At 45.3% G+C, this 19827-nt stretch overlaps 3 protein-coding genes across 7 annotated transcripts; 2 read left to right on the forward strand and 1 right to left on the reverse strand.

Annotated features, from left to right (window-relative positions):
- The first annotated feature begins 353 nt into the window (after positions 1-353).
- On the forward strand, positions 354-2327 carry LOC130537163 (uncharacterized). 2 transcript variants are annotated; one of them, XM_057053713.1, is made up of 5 exons: positions 354-905; positions 1106-1478; positions 1550-1696; positions 1762-1827; positions 1930-2327. In XM_057053713.1, exons 2-5 carry the CDS (start codon positions 1121-1123, stop codon positions 2001-2003), a joined length of 645 nt encoding a protein of 214 aa, XP_056909693.1. In that variant the 5' UTR covers positions 354-905; positions 1106-1120; the 3' UTR covers positions 2004-2327. The 2 variants fall into 2 exon arrangements, with proteins under 2 accessions (XP_056909693.1, XP_056909694.1); XM_057053714.1 differs by having other exon boundaries at positions 354-1478; positions 1762-1824.
- LOC130537160 (arf-GAP with Rho-GAP domain, ANK repeat and PH domain-containing protein 1) lies at positions 2216-9312 on the reverse strand. Of its 4 annotated transcripts, none has more exons than XM_057053709.1 (26): positions 9026-9312; positions 8587-8717; positions 8400-8446; positions 7439-7846; positions 7257-7349; positions 6969-7098; positions 6793-6891; positions 6605-6709; positions 6371-6431; positions 6169-6289; positions 5827-6091; positions 5532-5731; positions 5357-5442; positions 5089-5271; positions 4942-5010; positions 4615-4714; positions 4480-4536; positions 4276-4399; positions 4072-4171; positions 3782-3980; positions 3629-3674; positions 3338-3555; positions 3051-3260; positions 2779-2884; positions 2516-2657; positions 2216-2429 (listed from the first exon to the last, which is right to left on the reverse strand). In XM_057053709.1, exons 2-26 carry the CDS (start codon positions 8664-8666, stop codon positions 2376-2378), a joined length of 3303 nt encoding a protein of 1100 aa, XP_056909689.1. In that variant the 5' UTR covers positions 8667-8717; positions 9026-9312; the 3' UTR covers positions 2216-2375. The 4 variants fall into 4 exon arrangements, with proteins under 4 accessions (XP_056909689.1, XP_056909685.1, XP_056909687.1 ...); XM_057053705.1 differs by having other exon boundaries at positions 2216-2432; XM_057053707.1 differs by having other exon boundaries at positions 2216-2432; positions 8587-8666; positions 9026-9299.
- Positions 9313-10257: 945 nt separating this feature from the next.
- LOC130537161 (platelet-derived growth factor receptor beta-like) lies at positions 10258-18051 on the forward strand. Its single transcript, XM_057053710.1, has 28 exons — positions 10258-10526; positions 10772-10858; positions 11868-11937; positions 12030-12124; positions 12196-12391; positions 12462-12719; positions 12834-12964; positions 13065-13146; positions 13378-13452; positions 13531-13714; positions 13852-13967; positions 14067-14178; positions 14244-14346; positions 14418-14526; positions 14647-14741; positions 14843-14975; positions 15099-15203; positions 15283-15387; positions 15484-15586; positions 15681-15802; positions 15885-15997; positions 16246-16368; positions 16449-16560; positions 16825-16924; positions 16994-17099; positions 17180-17279; positions 17367-17496; positions 17592-18051. Exons 3-28 carry the CDS (start codon positions 11883-11885, stop codon positions 17707-17709), a joined length of 3081 nt encoding a protein of 1026 aa, XP_056909690.1. The 5' UTR covers positions 10258-10526; positions 10772-10858; positions 11868-11882; the 3' UTR covers positions 17710-18051.
- The last annotated feature ends 1776 nt before the right edge of the window (positions 18052-19827 follow it).

The following is a 19827-nucleotide window of genomic DNA, read 5'->3' on the forward strand; positions in this document are numbered from 1 at the left end:
GTTCTAATTCAAGGCAGTTGATGTATGACGTCCTCGCGCCCCCTGCCGGCCGGTTGCATGATGCAGCTGTGATGTGTTGGTCACGACTGCCGAACTGTGTCTCCAAATGACATCATCGGTTAAAGATGGCAGCTCTGGCGTCTGGACTCACTCAAATATTTCCAAGCTTTTCCGGCACATTTTGCCTTTGCTGCAGGAGATCACGTTTCCAGGCAAATCGGATGACAATAACAAACAGACGCACGCAGCCAAAGCCTGGACAGATGAAGCGCAGCCTGCAACAACAGCGCCACCTGCCGGACAGAATAATCATGCACAGCAAATGAACGGAGGCAACTTTGAGAGTTCATGACGGCACCCACAATGATTTAGACATCAATACAGAGATTTTACATTCATGTTATGCAATATCAATTAAGCGCTAAAGTAAAACTTACTACTAAATAATTATAAAAAATAATTATACTGATAAAATAAAAATACTGCTAATATATACACCAGACAGCCCAGCAACAGACAATTAAAATCGCTAATTAAACTCTTGTCTAAAGGAGCTGCAAGAGTGTGACATTGGTTGGACGAGCACGCCGCTGGGGTCGAATGGAAGCCAAGATGATGATAATGACTGATGTTTAAGTTAAAAAGTTGTGGCTGCTGCAGCAGCTGTTAGAAGGGAGGCTGTCCGACCATCCCACAGAGATGCATTTACACACGAGCAAGCTGAGTGCCTAAAAGAGAAGGTTGCAAAATAAGTGCTTTTGGGGCTGGGTCAATATTTGCAGCCTGTGTTTCTGTTATACCTCGAAAGACTGAATTAAAACCATGTGGTACTGTATGAAACAGCATGTGGTCTGTGACTGCAACAGATCATTTCCTTTTCACTTATACGGTGCACATTCACACAGGTAGGAGCTTCTATTAGTTGTCCCGACTTGGTCAGTTTTATTTAAAATGTCTGTAAACATTATATTAGCTTGAGCCGCTGTGTGTTTTTCCATCTCTGCTGTATTATGTTGAGTATTAAGGGGGAACTGATTCAAAAGGCAAAAGTCATTGACACTCACATCGAACACAGATAACTGAAAGTCCGTGTTTCCTCTTTAAGTGACAAAGGACTCCAATGGCAGCCATGATGTGCTTTTTGCTGCTGCTGCTGCTGCTCAACAGTTCTAAATCCGACTCCTCAGCCGTCGACGTCTTCACAGTGCAGAGCGGCGAGGCCGTCCAGCTGCTCTCAGGCCTGAATGAGGCCGAGCAGAAGCAACTGCACGACATCAGGTGGACGCACTCCAACCTGCTGCTGGTCATGAAGAACAACATGACAAAATGCAACGACGACCGCTGCGAGCTGCTGGCTGACGGCACGCTGAGCTTCAGCCGCACCGAGACGCAGGATTCAGGAAAGTACTTGATGCAGGCGTTTGATAAGGACGGCAAACGATTCAAGGCAAAAGAAATCTTCCTTCAAGTGAACTCTGGTAAGTCCCAGCCCAACATGACCTTTGTCGCTACCTGAAAAAAGTGCTTCAACATTCGACTGGTTTCACAGAAAGCACCAGTGGCGGCGGCGGCGGCGGCGTTGGCAGCATCCACATTGTTGCCACGTCCATCGCAACATGTTGCGTTTTCCTGCTTCTTTTGACTGTTACCCATTACATCATAAAGCGCAGGAGGGCAGTGTTGCGCAGGACCACAGGTAAGCCAGCGCGCAGAAACCCCAGAAAGATATCAGCTAATGACTAACATGGGCTTCTGCTTCAGATATAGAGGAAAATTTGTATGTGGAAATGCGGCGCAATACCATTAAAGAAGAAGAGACTTATTGTGGTAAGACACACACACACACACACACACACACACACACACACACCACACACACACACACAAATGCACCAATGAGCTAATGTCAACTCATTCTCTTCTCTCCAGCTCTCTACAATAATGTTGTTTCTATGGAAACGCCACGATCACAGCAGGATTCTCCAGATGTGCAGGATGATTGACAGCCCCTCAGACAGCCGATGCTTATGTTGTCTTTTTTAGTTACGCTTTTGGTCTGCAATGGAAATTCTTTGTTCTGTTTATTTCTAGCCTATAACAAAGTCATATTGTTATATTCTAGAAATATATACGTTATATGCTAGAAGTTTTTTATAGAAATATGTTAATATAGAAATATGTTATATGCTAGAAAAACATAATGTAAATGACACAGTGCTGCTTATGGTTTATGCTCATTTTATATTCAGAACTATAAGAACTTCAGTTTCTGTGGAACTGTGAATATTAATACAATAGTTATGATTAAATATCCTTGCAGACACAAACTACACAACTTGAAGTCTGTAGTGCAGCCGCCTCTGTCCTCTTCTTCCTCAGAAGGCAGTGATCTGTTCCTCGGCCTCAACCGTCACGTCTCCTTTAGGCATCTGCTGTACCATATTTAAGGTTACTTGTTTCTGTGGCATCATATCAGCTCGGGCGTCGCGACATTCACGTGACTGATGGTATTTACCAAGAACAGGAGTGTGTGATGGATGATGAACTCTCTGGTGAGTTTGAGCAGATCCTGGCTCATCGACTGAAACAGAGTCGGGACCAGAACCACAGCCAGGTTATGAGCGGACATCTTGTTCTCCTGAGAGAACATTTGGACTCTGAGGAGGAAACATCACAACTTACAATCAGCAACACTTCTCAACTGGTTTTAACTGTAACATTATCTTTGTATCCACACAGGATAAAAAAAAAAAATTGGCTCCGCCTTCTGGCCCTTACAAGTAGAAGTGTCCAAACAAGGCATTTAATGTTGCTCTGCTGTCACCAGGAAGTTGCTGTATCAGCCGCCGGTATGCTGAAAACCTCTTTTGTTCATCTGAAATCACTGAAAAAGGATTTACAGATTTACGGCGCCACTGAGACATTCCACAGCTAGATGTTATCATGATGGTAAACAGATATCACGTTAGTGCTGCTGCTCAAAGCGGAGCTGCAGGACTGATTATCGGCACGTGTGCGTGTTTGAGCGTATCGGCTGTATTTGTGCTCGCCTGCTGCGTGCAGCCACTGCTGTCGCTCCGTGTCAGGGATCAAACTCTCCTGCTGGCGGATGTAAAGTTTAAGAGCAGAGGCGGCGTCCAGAACTCCTTGTTCATCGTGCTCCAGAGGGGCCGACATCGGGGATACCGTCAGAATCTTCACCAGTTCGTGCACTTTGGTGACGAGGCCGCAGCGCCGGTACACGCCCTCGATCTTCATACCTGACATACAGAGTTGGAAAGGTCATTGGCACCGGATGGTTTCGTGGTTGTTTGGTGTAGACAGACACAGTCGGTACCGTAGTTTGTGACGTGCGAGATGCAGCGTTCGATGGCCTGTGGGACCGAACCCCCTGAAATCAAATCGATTGCTGGGTACAGAGACTGACGAGCTGGGGACCTGTGGCTGGTCGCCGGGGGACATGATGGCGCTGCGTTCTGATTGGCCAATGCCTTTGTGAGGCGCTTGAACCAGGACTTGCAACTGCGCTGCTCCTCGAAACGGAAGGAAACACACCTGATGGGATAAATGTGATGTCATCAACACCGTTGAGCGGCTCAGCCAATCACACATCAGTTCTGTCCCACACCTGTCTGCAGTCACCAGGGTGATCGTGTTTTTTGAAGGTTCCATTTCTGGAAAAAAGAAAACAGGCCTATTTTTGTCTCTAGGATTGGAAACTTATATTAATACCATTGGTTCATCGCTTCTTGTGGGGCAAATATAAACAAAAGAACATTACGGTGGGACGTGATCTTGCTCAGGTCCATCATCATCCGTTCTGGGCCACTGACGAGGGGGTGAACACTGACTCCGTCCTCCCATAGCAACAACCAGGCATCCGTCTGATGTGAGGCTCCTCCCACTTCAAACACACACACTTTGCTAACAGCAGAAGCCCCGCCCACCTCAGCATAAGACACACCACTGGGGAGGATCACCTGTGTTTTAAAATATTAAAAATAACTAGGTTAGGCGCTAAACAAATAGCTCAGTGCTGAAATAGTCCTTGATGTAGACAGAGGTGTTTACCTTCAGTATATACACCAGGTGACTCTGCATCGCCTCCTGGTGGTCAGCCGTACAGATTATCTGATCACTTAGTGTCACCAATTCAAACTCGTGACCTGGTCTGAAGCCGCGACATGGCACAGTTAGTATTAATACTAGAGCAAGTAGAATTAATGTTATTGGTTGTGGTTTTGGCACCATTTATAGAAATATGACAGAGGTTACCCTTCGTTGAGGAAAACGGATAGAACTTCTCGCAAGTCGAGGACATCACACACAGCTGAGTTGTTTTCTAAGGAGAAGAGAAAGCGATCTTCTTCCAGCTTGCCATGAAGCTCCTCCTCTTCATCTTGATGTAAAGACAAGAAATGATTAATGAAATCTGAAATAATTATGCAGAACACAGTGTTACATGGTGAGTTACCTTACCTAAGAAGGTGACGTCAGACCTCCTATTGGCTAATTGTGGCTGGTAGGGTGGGACTTCTGCATAAACACACGAACCATGAGTAACATACAGGTGAGATTAATGGCCAACCGGTCGACCAACCACCTGCCCGTTACCTGTGAACTCATTTAATCTGAGCAGCTCAGTTTGCAGAGCCTGACCCGATTTTTCTGCCAACGTGATGGCGGAGGGGTGTTGAGGGTCAGTGGGACACACCTGTACACAGGTAATTATGCTCATACAGTCATTTAGCTGCTACAACACATAATATTATAGGACTTTTTTTTTTTTTGTTTTTTACAGCAGCCATCTTGCAGGTAATAAATAAATTTAATATAATAATAGTTATATAATAATAATAATAAAAATATATAATAGTTGCAGAAGTTTCCATGACAACAGTGGTGACACTGTATTGAGTATAAATGATAGATAAAACACACCTTGGCTCCTGAGCAAATTAGAGACATTGTTTCTTCTATGTTGTCTCCACAAACCACCACATGGAGCCTCTAAAACACACATCATCATCATCATCATCACCATCATCATCATCGTCATCATCATCATCATTATCATGACTGGCGAACCTGATCCATCAAAGGCTGGGAGTAGGCCAGTGCATGAACACGCCTGTAGCACCCCCTGCTATATTTCTTCTGGATGAACTTTGACCTCTCCTCATCAGATGAGTCTGCCTGCAGCTTCTCCACTGTTGGCACAGCTGGCGCCCACACCTGATTCGCCAGCCGGTTACCATAGGTAACAAACAGCTGAAAGGGAAAGATTGAGAAAGTTAACTACAAATGTGTCACAAGTTTACCTGCTTGAGTTCTGTGAGTGGTCACGTCCCCTCACCTGAATGAGTGGTTCAGTCCAGACCTTTTTGTCCATCTTCAGACTGCGTACCTTTGACAGCTTGGCTCCCAGAGCTCGATGTTGACCTGGAAACATTCAGTGTTAGAGGGTGATCCAAGTCCCACTTCAAAACCATTAATGGTGTGGACAAACTGCTACTGGAACTGTCCAATACCAGCACAGTTTTGACAGATGACCAGCAGCAGGTTGACGGACGCCCACTCAGGATTAGCCGAGCCGCAGTCACCACACAGTTTGTTGTCAGGGTTTTCCCACAGACGTGTGACCACCTGGCCGCTAGACAGCGCACTACTAATGGTTGAGGACAGGTTGTCCAACCAGTTGGACAGATCCTTTGATGAATCAACCGATATGCTGCAGAAAGGAGGAGCAAAAGGGAGGGAGGGCATTTTAATAGGGAGACAAATCAGTATTCACACAAATGAGCAGTCACATGGAAAAGAAGGTACTTGAAGGTCTTGAATGGAGTGATGAGGGTGAAGGAGTGTTTCCCTATTGATTTCACTGTGGCCACATTCAGGGGGACAGAGAAAGAGGCGACGCCCAGCTGGAAGCCCTCTTTGTTGGGATAAATCCAGAGATCATGACCCCACACGGCGGCATAGGCACGGCTTCGCGTGTCCTTCATCATAATTTGTCCATGGAGCTCCGGTGGGGGGGGACTCGGCTGCCCTCGAGACGCCAGTAGGGATGTGACCCAACCATCGTAAACCTCTGATGGATAAAAAGGTCATGAGGAAGAACCAGCAGACAGTACAGTATGTATCTCCCCTCCTTCTCCTTTACCTTACCTTCACTATGAGCCATAAAATCATAGCGTTTCTTCTTGAAGTAAATCGAAAACCTGCGTTTGTCCTGTTTCTTCAGATTGGTAATACTGGAGACGTGGAACAAGAGTTCACTGAAGTGGTCCTGGCCAACAGAAGACAGACACACATCAGTGGAATGCCAGAGAGACTGGAAGATATCTAAACTGGCAATCAAACCACTCACTGTTCTCTTTTTCCACAGAGACATCAGCTGTCCCTCCAGCCTTGTCCACAACACGTTGTATCTGTTGAAAAAGACAGATGTTGTTGCTCTACCTCTACGGGCCCCCTTGCCCCTCAATCTGTTCATTCATTCGTTGGGTTTATTCTTATTTGGTAATCTTCTGGGGAATCCAGCTCCTATAGTATCAATGATTTATGCCACCACATGGACAGTTCCTAGGATAGTTTAGGTTACCTAAAGCCCTTCCAGACGTCCAGCCAACTGGATTGAACTACAGCACCCCGTGGACTTGAATTCCCACTGCCCCCCTTCTTCCGGGACACACGAATAGAGGCCATTCTGCAGGAAAAATAACACAAATGCCTCACCATGCCGAAGGGCCATCCAGTAACACACATCTGAACTTATTTGTTTGTACATACCTCGGAATCTTCCGTTTTGCAGACTTTGCTGACCTGGCAGGGGGAGGTGGTGGAGCAGGCCTCATTGGGACCATGCGACCTGGACTATTTGAAGAGATGCTTCCAAATAGAAAAATTGATTAAGTATTAGGCAAAAATGCAGTAGCAACATTATTTAAATCACAGTGAGCACTTACTTGGTACTTGCTTCCAAGTTAGAAGGAGGCTCCCCTTCCATGGTCCCATCAGGGTTAATTCTGGTATCGTCCTCTTCATTGGATGAGTCTATGTCAGGTTCCTCTTGACTCGCCCATGATGCCAATGTAGCTGCGTGAGGATACACACAAATGAAAAATACCACAGTTAATCTCTAAATCACTATTATCGAGCTGCGATATCATTTTCTTTTCAAGTCAAAGATGCAAGCTAAACCTAGCGTTCAAAAAGTTCCTAAACATGACCTGTGCAAAACTCGGGTTCAATACCTTCGTCTTTTGAGTCAGTTGGGTCATCTTGAGGAGGCACTACCACACCTGAATCCTGGTTTAACATCACTAGCTGGGAAAATGCTCCAACATCTGAAAAAGAAAATTTGGTTCCAATCATTAAGTTGCAGAACCTTTGGCTAATAATTAAGCTGTTTGGCTTCTGATTAGTTGATTTGTACCTTTGTGATTGCTTCCAGCTGTTTGTGACGCCGATGGGGTGGTTTGGGTTACAGTGGAGCTAACGGTAGGGTCAGTAACATTGCTAATGAAGCCTGTAAAACTGGGTAAATTAGCCAGCGAACTAACAATTTTCTCTAGGCTAACAGAGCTTGCGTTAGCATCAGGCATAGTTGTTGCGGTGGAAACAGATTGTGGTGTTGGGGCAGCTGAGTTAGCCATGCTGTTCATTAATGGTGGAGCTGTGGGGGGCGGAAGGGTGGAAGAAGTAGGTGCAGAACCACCGATGGAGGAGGCAAATCCAGCCAATGATGGGATATTGTTGGCGATGATGTCAGTGATGCCAGCCAGAGTGGGGAAGGCAGCGCCATGGTCCGAACCAGCAGGAGCCGGGGGAGGGGCTTCTTCACCTTCGGTAGGGACAAATACAATACACCGATAATGACATCAGGTTAACCCTGTGTTATTTTATTAAACTGGGCAAAAGACTATACGTAACCATACAAAGGTTGTTGTTGTAGTATTATGGAAAGTCCCTTTGCAATTACAGAAACAAGTTAAACCAGCTGCCTCTGTATATTCGGCTGACGTTCTTGTCACCATTAGACAAACAGGTTGGAGTCTTTTCTTTCCAACAAGTTTGACTGACGATGTTAAACAAGATCGTTTGTGCTAACCACGTCTGCAAATTTTGCAAAGATGTACATTAGACGGGAGAAAAGCAACCAAAGACTTAAATGTAAAAGTACCTGAAGCTGAAGCCTGTTGATGGAATCACAGTATCAATAACACGCAATAAAGCACGCTTCCCTAGTGAGAACACTTTATCACATCAGCATTCCATCAGACAGCATGTTTGTCTGGGATATTCTTTAGGTCAGGAAGAGTCCCCACAAGGATAGAGGTATGTGTGTGCGCGCGTGTGTGTGTGTGTGCGCGCGCGTGTGTGTGTGTGTGATGTACCTTTTTTTGACTGAGTTCCATTTGAAAGCTTGTCTCCAGGCTGATCTCTGTAATGTAAACATTGCAAGTTACAAATAGTAACTGGATGGATTTAAAAGAACAGGTAACTCCAACATAGCATGATTGAACTGTCCAGATCAACTCAGTCAAAGTGTTGTTGGAGGCAGAGGAGCCCCGCTGAACTCACCCGTCCTGAGAGGACAGGGCGTCCCTGACGTAACGAGATCGCGGCTTGGGGACAGGAACCGGGGCAGGCGGAGAAGCCATCTAGAGGAGAGGGAACGCCGCCGTCGCTATCAGTCAGGACGCCTAAACGGACTAAAGTGCAGATCGACTGAAAGTCAGGAAACACCTTTAGAAATGCTCTGAATCTGAGGTCTTTAGCGAGATCACGAGTCTTTAGTTACATTTACACTCAACAATAATGTAGATGTTACAAAGGTAGTCTGGGGAACGCTACAGCATTTTCTTTGATTTTGCTTTGGTTTACTCTAGAATTACATGATTGTATGGGTGGATATTTAAACTGACACTTTAATGTGACACCTGACACCTTATCCTAAACAGAAAGCAGGAACGTTTTCAAGGATATTTAAGTTTTACAAATAGAAAACATGATCTCTTACCTTCTGGAGAAATTCTGAGTGCCGACAGAAACACGGTGGACACCTTCTCACCTGTCTCTCTGCTTACGTGTAGTAATGTTTACCTGTTCCTGCACCAGTAAGTCTGTTCTAGCTCACATGTCAACGTCTTCACAACCACCAACACTCATAAAAATGGTGGCAGTCCCTGTTTCCCACCTGGTACCTCATAAAGGTGGAGCACTGCGATAAAACCTCAAACCGAGCCGGTTTCACGCGTGTCCTGTTAACCTGAACCAATCAGATGCCAGGACACTCTTCAGGTGTCTCAGCTGCAGGAGGTTTTTACAGTGAATGAGAGTGGAACGTCACTGGAGGAACCTGTTTCAGGAATGAAACCGGGTGTGATCGTGTGTGTGTGATCTTTGACCAGTGTGTTATCACATGCGCAGGCAAGTGGCAGACACCAGGGGAGGGAAAACCCTGAAACATGACATCACATTATTGCTTACGTTAAGAGTTTAATGACTTAGAGTGTCGTGGGCTGTTACCACAGCTATAAACAAATACATTATGGACATTGCTCTAGTTGATAACAGGAATAACGATACTTTGACCCCCAGGGCATTTAATCCTCAGTATAGGGAATATAGCAACATCTACAGATCAACACGGGTATGACATGTTATTTGACCTGATGCCTAGAGGTCAGGGGTAAACCCGGCGGAGGCAGTCTGGGTTTGATTGAAGCTCAGGCCTTTTTTTAATGTGGAATTTGCAGGGGGAGCTCTCCAGGAGCTCTTTTCTTCTCCCACTGCTGCTGGGATTGACGCCACACAAGACAAGTCAGGGGAAAAGAACCAACGTTCCTGTGTGTTATTGTGCAACATTTTTATTACATCTTAGGTCTGAAATGGTCACAGTTGTGGCTCCAGTAACTTCAGCTTAACTTCAGTTTTGCGTAAAAAAAACAGATCAAAGCAGGCCAGAATGCCGCTGCTGCCCTCTGCTGGTGCCAAATGGCTTTTACACAAAAAGGTCAGATTTTAGCTGACGCTGCGAGAAAAACACATTTCATCAGAACCTGGCAAGTATTGGTAGGTGAGTACTGCAATGACTTCACCGAGAATACGATTTATTGCTGATCAATGAGTCAGTGTTTCTCTCTCTCCCTCTTTCTCTCACACACACACATACACAAAGACACACATTTAACAGAGAGGAGTGAAAAAAAATTAAAAGGCCTTTTGTGTGTGTGTGTGTGTGTGTGCGTGTGGTGTAGGTTGTGTGTGTGTGGTGGTTGTGTGTGTATGTTGGACCCAGTTCACTTCCTGTCAAAGGCAGGGGAGAAGCGGGAGGGAGGACGAACAGCAGAGTCAGATTGAAAACAGACGTTCTCTCAGTGAGTTTCCATTCCGTCTGGAACGGACTGAGGCTGAGGATGAAGAGGAGCAAAGGAGAGGAGACAGGAAAACACTAAAGCAGGAGGAGGAGTAGGAGGAGAAAATATCGAGGAAGAGGAGACAAGAAGCCGCCGTATCAGGTTAGAAGTGTCTTTTGTTTTCTCCTTTATTTGTGAGGAGAATTTGCCAGTGTTCCATGTCTTCTGCATCAAATACTGCATCACCACACTCAGCAGTCTATTAGTTTTTTGGACTAAGTTTAAAGTTAGCATAGATTTTTTTTTTGGCTTTTCTAATTATTTGACTCTTCTCACATTAGTTTTGTTCTGAATTGATTCAGAACTGACATCTTTCTGTCAACAATGTGTATCTTTCCCCTCCAAAGGTCAGAAGTCAGTGACTTCAGGCTGTCAATCATCCATTTTGGACCTTACCAACGAACCATGCTGAGGAAGTGAGCGGCGACACACGGGTGAGACGCCTGATAAACAACAGTCCAATTAGGTAGAAAGACAACGCTGATACAGCGGGGATGGAGACATCCTCTCGTAGACAAGTGTTTACCCAGAATGCACCTGTCCTTGTGGTAGCCAGGTCAAGTTTTGCAGTTGAGCGCTGGCTAATGTTGACCCCACAACAAAGACCATGAAGTTGTGAATTTGTGGGTTATTTTCAGGTCAAAACAAGCCGCCTCTGTGCTTCATAGATGTGGACATTGTTGTCAGGCTAATGATGTGGAAAAACCTCCATGATACCTCCGCGTGACCGGGCAAAAGCAGCCGGCTCATCAGTGAATTCGCGGCAGGTTTGCAAGGAGCCAAAACAACTGCAGGGCTGCAATTGGCTGAAAACCGTCTCCCTTCAGCTGCCAACAGGAAATACTTTCCAGTTTATTTTCTTCTGCAGTGGTCGACTAACATTCCTGCTCAGCAGGATCAATGAGAGGTCTGATTGGCCACGATCCCACAGGGTGCGTTCTGATTGGGCGACCAGAATGAGACTAGTTTTCTCTCTGGAGGAATAAGGAGGAGGGATAATAAATCCAAAATCCCCCTGTGAAAACACACTCACTCAGTGACACAGACTCAGAGGAATGCTTGTTCAGGTCTGTTTGAGCCATCGGCTTGAAATGATTTCACAGATGTTTTTTTTTTTGTTTTTACTCGGGTTCTAAACCACGATGGTCAAACACATCCCAACCTCCAGCACCAAAACTATCAACCCTGCATTCCTTTCATTTTACTTGCACTCAGTGAGTCACTTTGTTTTGATTTAATCGTAAAAAAAATCACTGAACGTGTTCGCCGACGTTGCCTCTTCTACTCAGCAAACTGCTAATTGATCATCCAGCGGCAGCTTTTATTCTCTCGTCAAAGCCAACAGAGAATGACGATGGACCAGTCGTTAACAGGAACCCGACCTCTGCTCTGGTCAGCCGGAATTTTATTTTTTACAACTCTTCCTGTCTCACTGTTGGCCAGGATCACCGAGCAAGCATGGCGTCAATCGGAGGATGGAGAAGAAGTCCTCAGTTGCTGCCCTTCCTGCTGGGTGAGACACATCTGTCTGTCCTCATATCCTACTCCCAAGCTTCTGCCTACCCATCACTATCTCAGTCTGTTTGTCTTACTGCCCATCTGTAGGTGTGTTCCTGGTTCTTCCTGAAGCTTTCCTCAGTCTGGAGCTGCTTCCTTCATCCACTGAAGTCCTCCTCAGATCGAATGAAAACTTCACTGTGGTAAGTAAAGGCGCCTTCATCTGGCCCGTCTGGCTCCACAGTGGTGTTCAGGCTCATGTTCTTCTCTTCAGGTGTGTTCTGGCTGGAGCCAGGTGTCGTGGCTGTTTCCTCAGGACGCATTGGTGGATGGTGTTGCTGTGGAGGATCAGGGGTCCATTAGCATTCTGAACATTTTCAACGCCACATGGAAACATTCCGGGAGATACACGTGTGAGGAGGGCTTGTCCTCTCAGAGCAAATCAGTGGACATCTTCATACCCGGTCAAGGTGAAAATGGTGCTACTGAGCTGTTGAGCTTCTCCTGTCAACCTTCTGATAACAACTGGTCCCCCATCAGGTCCAGAGGAATGGTTCCTCCTCTCAGATCTAGGTGTAGTGATGAAGGAAAAAGAGGAAGGAACGATCCCTTGTCTGGTGTCCGATCCACAGCTCAATGTGTCACTGTACGAACGTCCTGATATACCAGTTACCGGTTTGATGTACGAGCCGGGCCGTGGCTTCACCGGTCCTCTGAACGACACGTCCTACCTGTGTGTGGCCTCAAATGGAAGGCAGAAGATAGAGTCCCAGGTGTACTATGTCTTCAGTGTCATAGGTGAGGAATCACATCAACTCAGAGCAGAACCATGCTAATCTGTGTTTGGGGCACCATTCAAGACTTTTCTGGGTGGGGGTCTCAATCTTCCTGTCTATCTCACGCTGTCTCTAGTTCCTAAGGTGATGGAGGTGGATCTGACTGTGTCCAGCAGAGTGTTGAAACAGGGGGAGGTTCTGACTGTAAACTGTACTGTCAAAGACACCGAGATGGTCTACTTCTTCTGGGATTTTCCCCGAAAACAGGTACCCGCCCCTCTCCCACCCTCCACACGAGACTTCCTCTCCCACCCTCCACACGAGACTTCTTCTCCAGAGCTTCTTTGATTTTCTATTGATGCTTTAGGAAATCGAACCTCTGACGGAGTTCCTGCCCAATCGGATCCGCTCCTTTGTCAACATCTCCAAGGCAACAGTGGCTGACTCGGGTACGTCGAGTTTGTTTTTTTTGTTTATTTTTGAGTGCATTGAACCAAATTTGGGGATTTCAATTTGGCTATGGTCCAGACCAGGAAGCAGTTCTGTTGGGATGTGTTAGAAAAAAACAAGAGGTCACGACTTGATAAGTGTAAAGTATGAGGACTTTATATTTTCTTCATTCATTTGAGATTCACTAAAGTTGTGTGCATGCGTGTGTTTTATGTGTGTTTCCTCTGTAGGTGTTTATGCATGCACAGTACAGGAGACTATGAAAGGTCAAACTGTCATGGAAAACATCACAGTGACAGTTCTGGGTGAGTACACATACACACGCACACACACACACACACACACACACACACACACACTCTGATGTGTGCCTCTCTCTGCAGGTCAAGGTTATGTCTACCTGTGGCCTTCAGGTGAGACCAACGTGTCGTCTCTCCTTCATCACACGGTTGAGTTTAGCATTGAGGTCGACGCCCATCCTGCTCCCACCGTCCGCTGGACCAGAGACAACCAGACTGTCGACAAAGACACCACCTCTGTCACCACAACACGCCTGACAGGAAGCAGGTAGGTTAGGCAGCACTTGACAGCACAAAAAGACTTCCCTATGAAGGAAACAGGAAGGGATTTTGGTGTAATAAAGCACTCCCTGGAGTGGCGTTCTGGATGAAAGGGATTCATTAATTGGCTGAACTGATTTGTAGGTATATGAGCACGCTGAAACTGGTTCGTGTTCGGATGGATCAGACAGGAAATTATGCAGCAACTGCTTATAATGAAGACGCTGAGGAGGAGGTCGTTTTCCACCTGGAGATCAAAGGTCAGACAAGCAGACACACGGACCAGACAGATGAAGAGATAGACAGGCTGCTTATAGGATGTCTGTGTGTGTGTGTGTGTGTGTGTGTGTGTGGTTCAGCACCCCCAAAAATCACATCCCTGTCAGAGATCAGCAATAAGGTCATGCTCTGTGTCAGCGAAGGAGCTCCGCCCCCATCCGTCACCTGGTACAGCTGTCACAATTCACACAGGTAAGCGTGAACGGAAACACAGGGATGAACACATGCAAACACACACTTACAGCCACGTTCTGCAGGTGCATCAATATGACGGACAGCTGGAGGCGTGTACCATCAGCCCCAGAGGGCGTCGCTGTCCGAGAGAATGTCACAAAACTGGAAAACAAAGGAGTCACCCAGGTAACCCCATCAGTGTAACACCATGGGAGGGGAGCAGACATTTTAATGGAGTGTGTGTCTCACCTGTACAGGTACACAGTGTGCTGACTCTGCAGAGTCTCTCGTCTCTGTCGGCTGTCCGCTGTGAGGCTACAAACTCTGCAGGACGGCGAGCCCGCGACCTGCGAATACAGACCACCTGTGTGTACTTCAGTAGTACTGTAACATAGCGCAAGTAATACTGTCCTGAATACGGTTGTACATTACAGTCTGATGCTGCTGTCGTGGAGTGCTGACAGTCACTGTCAAACTTCTCTCCAGCTCTTTATTCCCAGGTCGCAGTTTTGGCAGCAGTTCTTGTCTTGGTCTTCATCACTGTGGTCTTCCTCATCGTCCTCATCCTCCTGTGGAGAAAAGTCAGTACTCGCTGCAGCAATTTGGTGGCGCCTGCATGGGTCACGCGGTAGCGGGTTGAGTAGCACGCGCAGTACATGGGCTTCGCTATTGATGTTCGCAGAAACCTCGTTATGAAGTTCGGTGGAAGGTGATTGAGTCAGTCAGTCCAGATGGACAGCAGTACACCTACCTGGACCCCACCCACCTGCCCTACAACTCCACCTGGGAGGTACCGCGGGACAACATATCACTGGGTAACACTCCAGATGACTGTTGCTATTTATGCTATTTATGTGTTGTTCTTATGCATCTATTCTGTCTGTCTGTCTGTCTGTCTGTCTGTCTGTCTGTCTGTCTGTCTGTCTGTCTGTCTTTAGGTCCGGTTTTGGGATCGGGTGCCTTCGGCCGTGTCGTGGAGGCAAACGTCTCTGGTTTGCTCCACTCCCATTCTACGACTAAAGTGGCCATCAAGATGGTCAAATGTACGTCCACATCCGTCTGTCTGTCTCTCTGCCTGCCCGTCTGTCTGTCACGACTAATACCGCGTCCGTGTTTGTGCAGCCAACAGCGGCGCGGTTCAGTCCCTGATGTCGGAGCTGAAGGTTCTGGTTCATCTCGGCCCTCATCTGAACATTGTCAACCTCCTGGGAGCGTGCACAAGAGGAGGTTTACACTTTTGATGACTCGAAAATCACATCTGCTGTGAACCTGCAACAGCGTTTTTAAAATATGTATATACTGATTTATTAACTGTGGGTACAGGTCCTGTCTATCTGATTACCGAGTTCTGTCGCCACGGTGACCTGGTGAGCTATCTAGAGAGGAACAGACACACCTTCTTGCAGAGAGACAAACAGAAAAAAAGGTACACACGTGCACACTCACAGTGTTCAGTGACATCATCAGAGATGTCACCACTCACCGTCGTGAGGGTGACGCCACTGATGATGTCACTGCAGCGATGCTGACGGCGGTTACATGGACATGAATAAGGAGGAGAGCGTTGAGTACGTCACCATGACCAAGTTAAGCTACGCTGACATCGAACCTGCTGTTTACGAGACTCCATACACACCAGCAGGTGAGGTCAGCAGGTCCGTCGGTCTGTCAGTGTGTCCGACTGTCTGTCTGCTCCAACCATGTGTCCTGTCATTCTCCTTCAGACCAACAGGAGGCGATGCTCCTCCTCAGTGACTCTCCTCTCCTGACTCTCCATGATCTCCTCAGCTTCTCCTTCCAGGTTGCTCAGGCCATGGACTTCCTCTCTTCCAGAAATGTATGATTAATCATCTTACTAGATAAGAAGGGCTGAAATGAATCCCGTTTATGTATTGTGCTGTGCTCTGTCAGTGTTGCTGGTTTTGTTATACTCATACTGCGCTGGGTTGTTGTGCTATTTCTTTAGATTATGTGTCGCTGGTTGAGTTTTGCTTAATTCTGACAACTTGTGTCTCCTGTGACATCTCTTGTTCTTTAGCTAAACCATTAATGTAAACGATGTGGATGACTTTGCGTGTCCTCTAGTGTCTCCACAGAGATCTGGCTGCGAGGAACGTCCTGGTCTGTGAGGGGAAACTGGTCAAGGTCTGCGACTTCGGTTTGGCGAGAGATCTGACGAAGGATCAGGACTACGTCGCCAAAGGAACCGTCAGTAAACAACATTTGACACACGTTAAAAAAGGGTTGTTTTAAAAAAAACAAAAAAACAAGTGTTTTTTTTTTTTCAGAGCTTCCTTCCTGTGAAGTGGATGTCACCAGAGAGCATTTTCCAGAACATTTACAGCTGCCAGAGTGATGTCTGGTCCTATGGAATACTGCTATGGGAGATTTTCTCTCTCGGTAATAAGTCTAAAACCTATGTATACTTACACACACTTAAAACCTACCAATTCACACACACACACACACCACACACACACACACACACACTTAAGCAAGCATTGGGATCTAGAGAGTAGAAAAGCTATGGGATCATATATGTACAAATCACAAGGCTAGAGGGGCTAGCTATAGCGTAGCTTAATGGTGTCATGGCTGCACCTGTTCTTACCTTACTGTTGAATTTTGAATGACTTTGAGTTTTGGAAATGATGTTTGTTCCAGGTGGCAGCCCGTACCCAGACGTCCCACTGACTCAGGAGTTTTACTCAGCTCTGAAAAGGGGTTACAGGATGAATCGACCCGAACACGCGCCACAGAGCATGTACGGCACATGTTTACAGGTCCTAGGAATGATGCAAATGTAACGCTTTCACACTTTATCTGTCTTCAGTTTTGATCTGATGAAACAATGCTGGGAGGAGAAACCTCAGTCCAGACCCACCTTCTCCTCACTGGTGGTCTCTGTGGGCAACATGTTGACTGATGATTACAAAAAGGTATCTGGGTTCTCTATCTTAGAGTCTTGGATGTGATCTAAGACATCCTGCAGTAGATTCACCAGCTGTTTCTATGTCAGCGTTATCACAATCTGGCTGAGAACTTCCTGAAAGGTGAACAACCAGCTGTCCTTCGATCCAGAGCTGCTGGAGATCAGAATCGAGAGACAGACGCAAATGGTCCGTTCACAAAAGAAACATGTAATGGCTCCCATTCACCAGAACGTTAAATGTAGATCTGGTACTGACACTTTTTGTTGTCTACAGAATTCCGAGTTTCTCAGGTGGATGTTCACCGCTCTGAGGAGGAGGAGGTGGACAGGGGCAAGGCAGGACCTCCCCGTGGTACTTACATCATCCCAGTTGATGACATCACCATAGAGACCGACGCAGGCAGGTATGGACAGATTTGCTTGAAGGATTAACCCTCAACCCAATATCTGACAAATGCATGTAATAAAATAGTAAATAACCTGTAATCTGTCTCTGCAGCCCTCAGATATCACCTTCTCAGGACATAACACAGGAAGTGACATCATTAGAGCCCCGTCAGGAGGCTGAAGAGCTTCCTGCTTCATCCAGAAGTGAGGAAGAGGAGAGCTCGCTGTGAAATTTGAACTTGTCTTCCAGTGTTTCCACAGCCCTCCACAGGACCCCCTGCCCCCCCAGGTCATTCATAAAAAGATGACATCACCACAAAACACTGCCAACCTTGGTTACTATGCCAACGGTGTTGACTCTACTGTTGCCAACAGACAGATTTCTGGTCACCAGCTTCAAATTATGTTTAAAACAGATTTTACTCACTTAATCCTGCTCAGAGCAACACGTTTAATATCTTAGATTGTTCATGTAGCTGTGTCTGTACTATAGCTGAATTATTAGCTGCATTTTTTTTTCAAATGAGACAGATGTTTAATGTGCTATCAAATAAACTTTAATGTAATCTGCATTTTGGTTTCACTCAAACTTTAAAACTGAATTAATTTCTCATCCCCACATATTTTTGCAAGTTGATGGATGCTGGCAAGGGTCAATTTTGATATATGAACTTCATGTTATTATTAATCCTATAATACTACTTCAAACATTAATATATTTCATTTATTTTCCCAATAGACCACTAGTGAGTGCTAAATCCCCCCTAAATGCTCTGACTCTGCCAACTCTTCCTCTTTTTTCTGTAGTTCCTGTTGGTAAAAAAAGAATAAAGGAAAAATTGCTGAATGTTCAAGAAAAAACAGAAACTAAGTCACTAAAAGTTCCTATTTTCTTACTGTTTAATCAGCAAAAAGAGGCTGAATCAGACTTACTAAAAACATTTACTTAAGTTAAACGTATTCACTCCGAATTAAATGTGTTTACATGAATTTTAATGTTCTACATCTCCTCCGATCTTCAAAGTTGTCTTTAAGGCACCTTCAAATGTTCAAAATTTCTGCTGCAAGTGAGAAAGAAAGACACAGGTTATTTCAGGTTATATTCTGGTTAATTTGACATATAATTACTCTAGATGCCATTATGAGTGTATATTAATCCCTGCAAAAGCTTAAATCGAAAAAAAGGTTGTTTTTTTAAAGGACTTGATCGTCACAGGATAAACACATGATGACCTGATGTGTGACAGCAGCTGACAGTTTAGGAAACCCAAAGCACTTCAAAACCTGGTTAAATAAAGAAGCATATGATTATCCACTTGGTGTTGGTAATGCAGGACTTGGATTTTTACAATAGTTTTACTAGGTTGATATTTGTGAGGGAAATCCTCCACAGTTTTGATTGGTCAGATGTTCCTGGTAAACACAAACAGCACACTTCCTGAATCATACAATCATAAGTTTTTATTTACATCAACAGTAATGAAAGAAAATATTGACACATTTATGGTAAAGATTTAATATGTTTTCCTTTTTTAGTGAAAGAAAATCCAGTTTCACTCATCAGTCTTCACTCAAAGTCTCAAAACAGATTTTTTGTATTTCTGAGCTCTTCCATTTCTCCCAATCATCTTTTAAATGTTTCTACACCTTGATCAGAGTCGACTTGTGATAAAGTCCACTGATTAGATGAGTTGGAAAGTCTCACCAGTCTATATAAGGTCTCACACATGACCACGCATATCAAAATAATTGCCTCCAGTACTCACAGACACAATTGTATAAATTCACAAATCTGGAGAATATCCTCGTTTTTCTAAACTTCTTCTCTTTCCCAGAGCTGAAGAGCAGAATAAATGATCCAATTGTGATGAAACCCTTTTTCCATATGTGAGAAAGTTCCTGAAGGTCAACCATCACTTCAGCTCTACCAATCTGAGTTTGTATCAGAGGGAGCAGACAGAAGAAAACCATGCAAGAACTCCCAGCCTGAGAAACAAGGTTTTCTGGTCTGACAGATCTTAAACTTTCTGGTCTTAATTCTCAGCATTATGTTTGAAGAAAACCACTGAGTACAGAGCCTGATTGCTTACAGCATTGCAATGATTGTTTTTTATTAATGTGGGTTAAGGTTAGTGTTTTTGGATTGCTTGGTTTCTGGTTATTATTAAAACGATTTCGTAACCAAAGTTGTAAAAAAACTGGAAACATCTAAAAATGTTACAGCTATTTCGATCTTGTTGACATTTTAATTGGGAATGCTAATTGTAGTTTAGGGATATGACATTAGTGCCTGGCAGCAGTGGGTGGAGCCTAATGTGAGTGGAGACAGGTTGTTGTGGGTGTGGCCT

The sequence above is a fragment of the Takifugu flavidus genome, chromosome 14 (genome assembly GCF_003711565.1).
Source record: "Takifugu flavidus isolate HTHZ2018 chromosome 14, ASM371156v2, whole genome shotgun sequence".
Taxonomy (NCBI): domain Eukaryota; kingdom Metazoa; phylum Chordata; class Actinopteri; order Tetraodontiformes; family Tetraodontidae; genus Takifugu; species Takifugu flavidus.

Coding starts and splice junctions, on each gene's coding strand:
- LOC130537161 (XM_057053710.1), top strand. CDS start 11,883: ATGGCGTCAATCGGAGGATGGAGAAGAAGTCCTCAGTTGCTGCCCTTC. Junction 14,976..15,098: donor GCGGGACAACATATCACTGG/GTAACACTCCAG, acceptor GTCTGTCTTTAG/GTCCGGTTTTGGGATCGGGT. Junction 16,561..16,824: donor ATGGGAGATTTTCTCTCTCG/GTAATAAGTCTA, acceptor TGTTTGTTCCAG/GTGGCAGCCCGTACCCAGAC.
- LOC130537160 (XM_057053705.1), bottom strand. CDS start 8,666: ATGGCTTCTCCGCCTGCCCCGGTTCCTGTCCCCAAGCCGCGATCTCGT. Junction 8,447..8,586: donor GCCCTGTCCTCTCAGGACGG/GTGAGTTCAGCG, acceptor TTTACATTACAG/AGATCAGCCTGGAGACAAGC. Junction 3,981..4,071: donor ACCTGGTGTATATACTGAAG/GTAAACACCTCT, acceptor TTTAAAACACAG/GTGATCCTCCCCAGTGGTGT.
- LOC130537163 (XM_057053713.1), top strand. CDS start 1,121: ATGGCAGCCATGATGTGCTTTTTGCTGCTGCTGCTGCTGCTCAACAGT. Junction 1,697..1,761: donor AGTGTTGCGCAGGACCACAG/GTAAGCCAGCGC, acceptor CTTCTGCTTCAG/ATATAGAGGAAAATTTGTAT. Junction 1,828..1,929: donor AGAAGAAGAGACTTATTGTG/GTAAGACACACA, acceptor TCTTCTCTCCAG/CTCTCTACAATAATGTTGTT.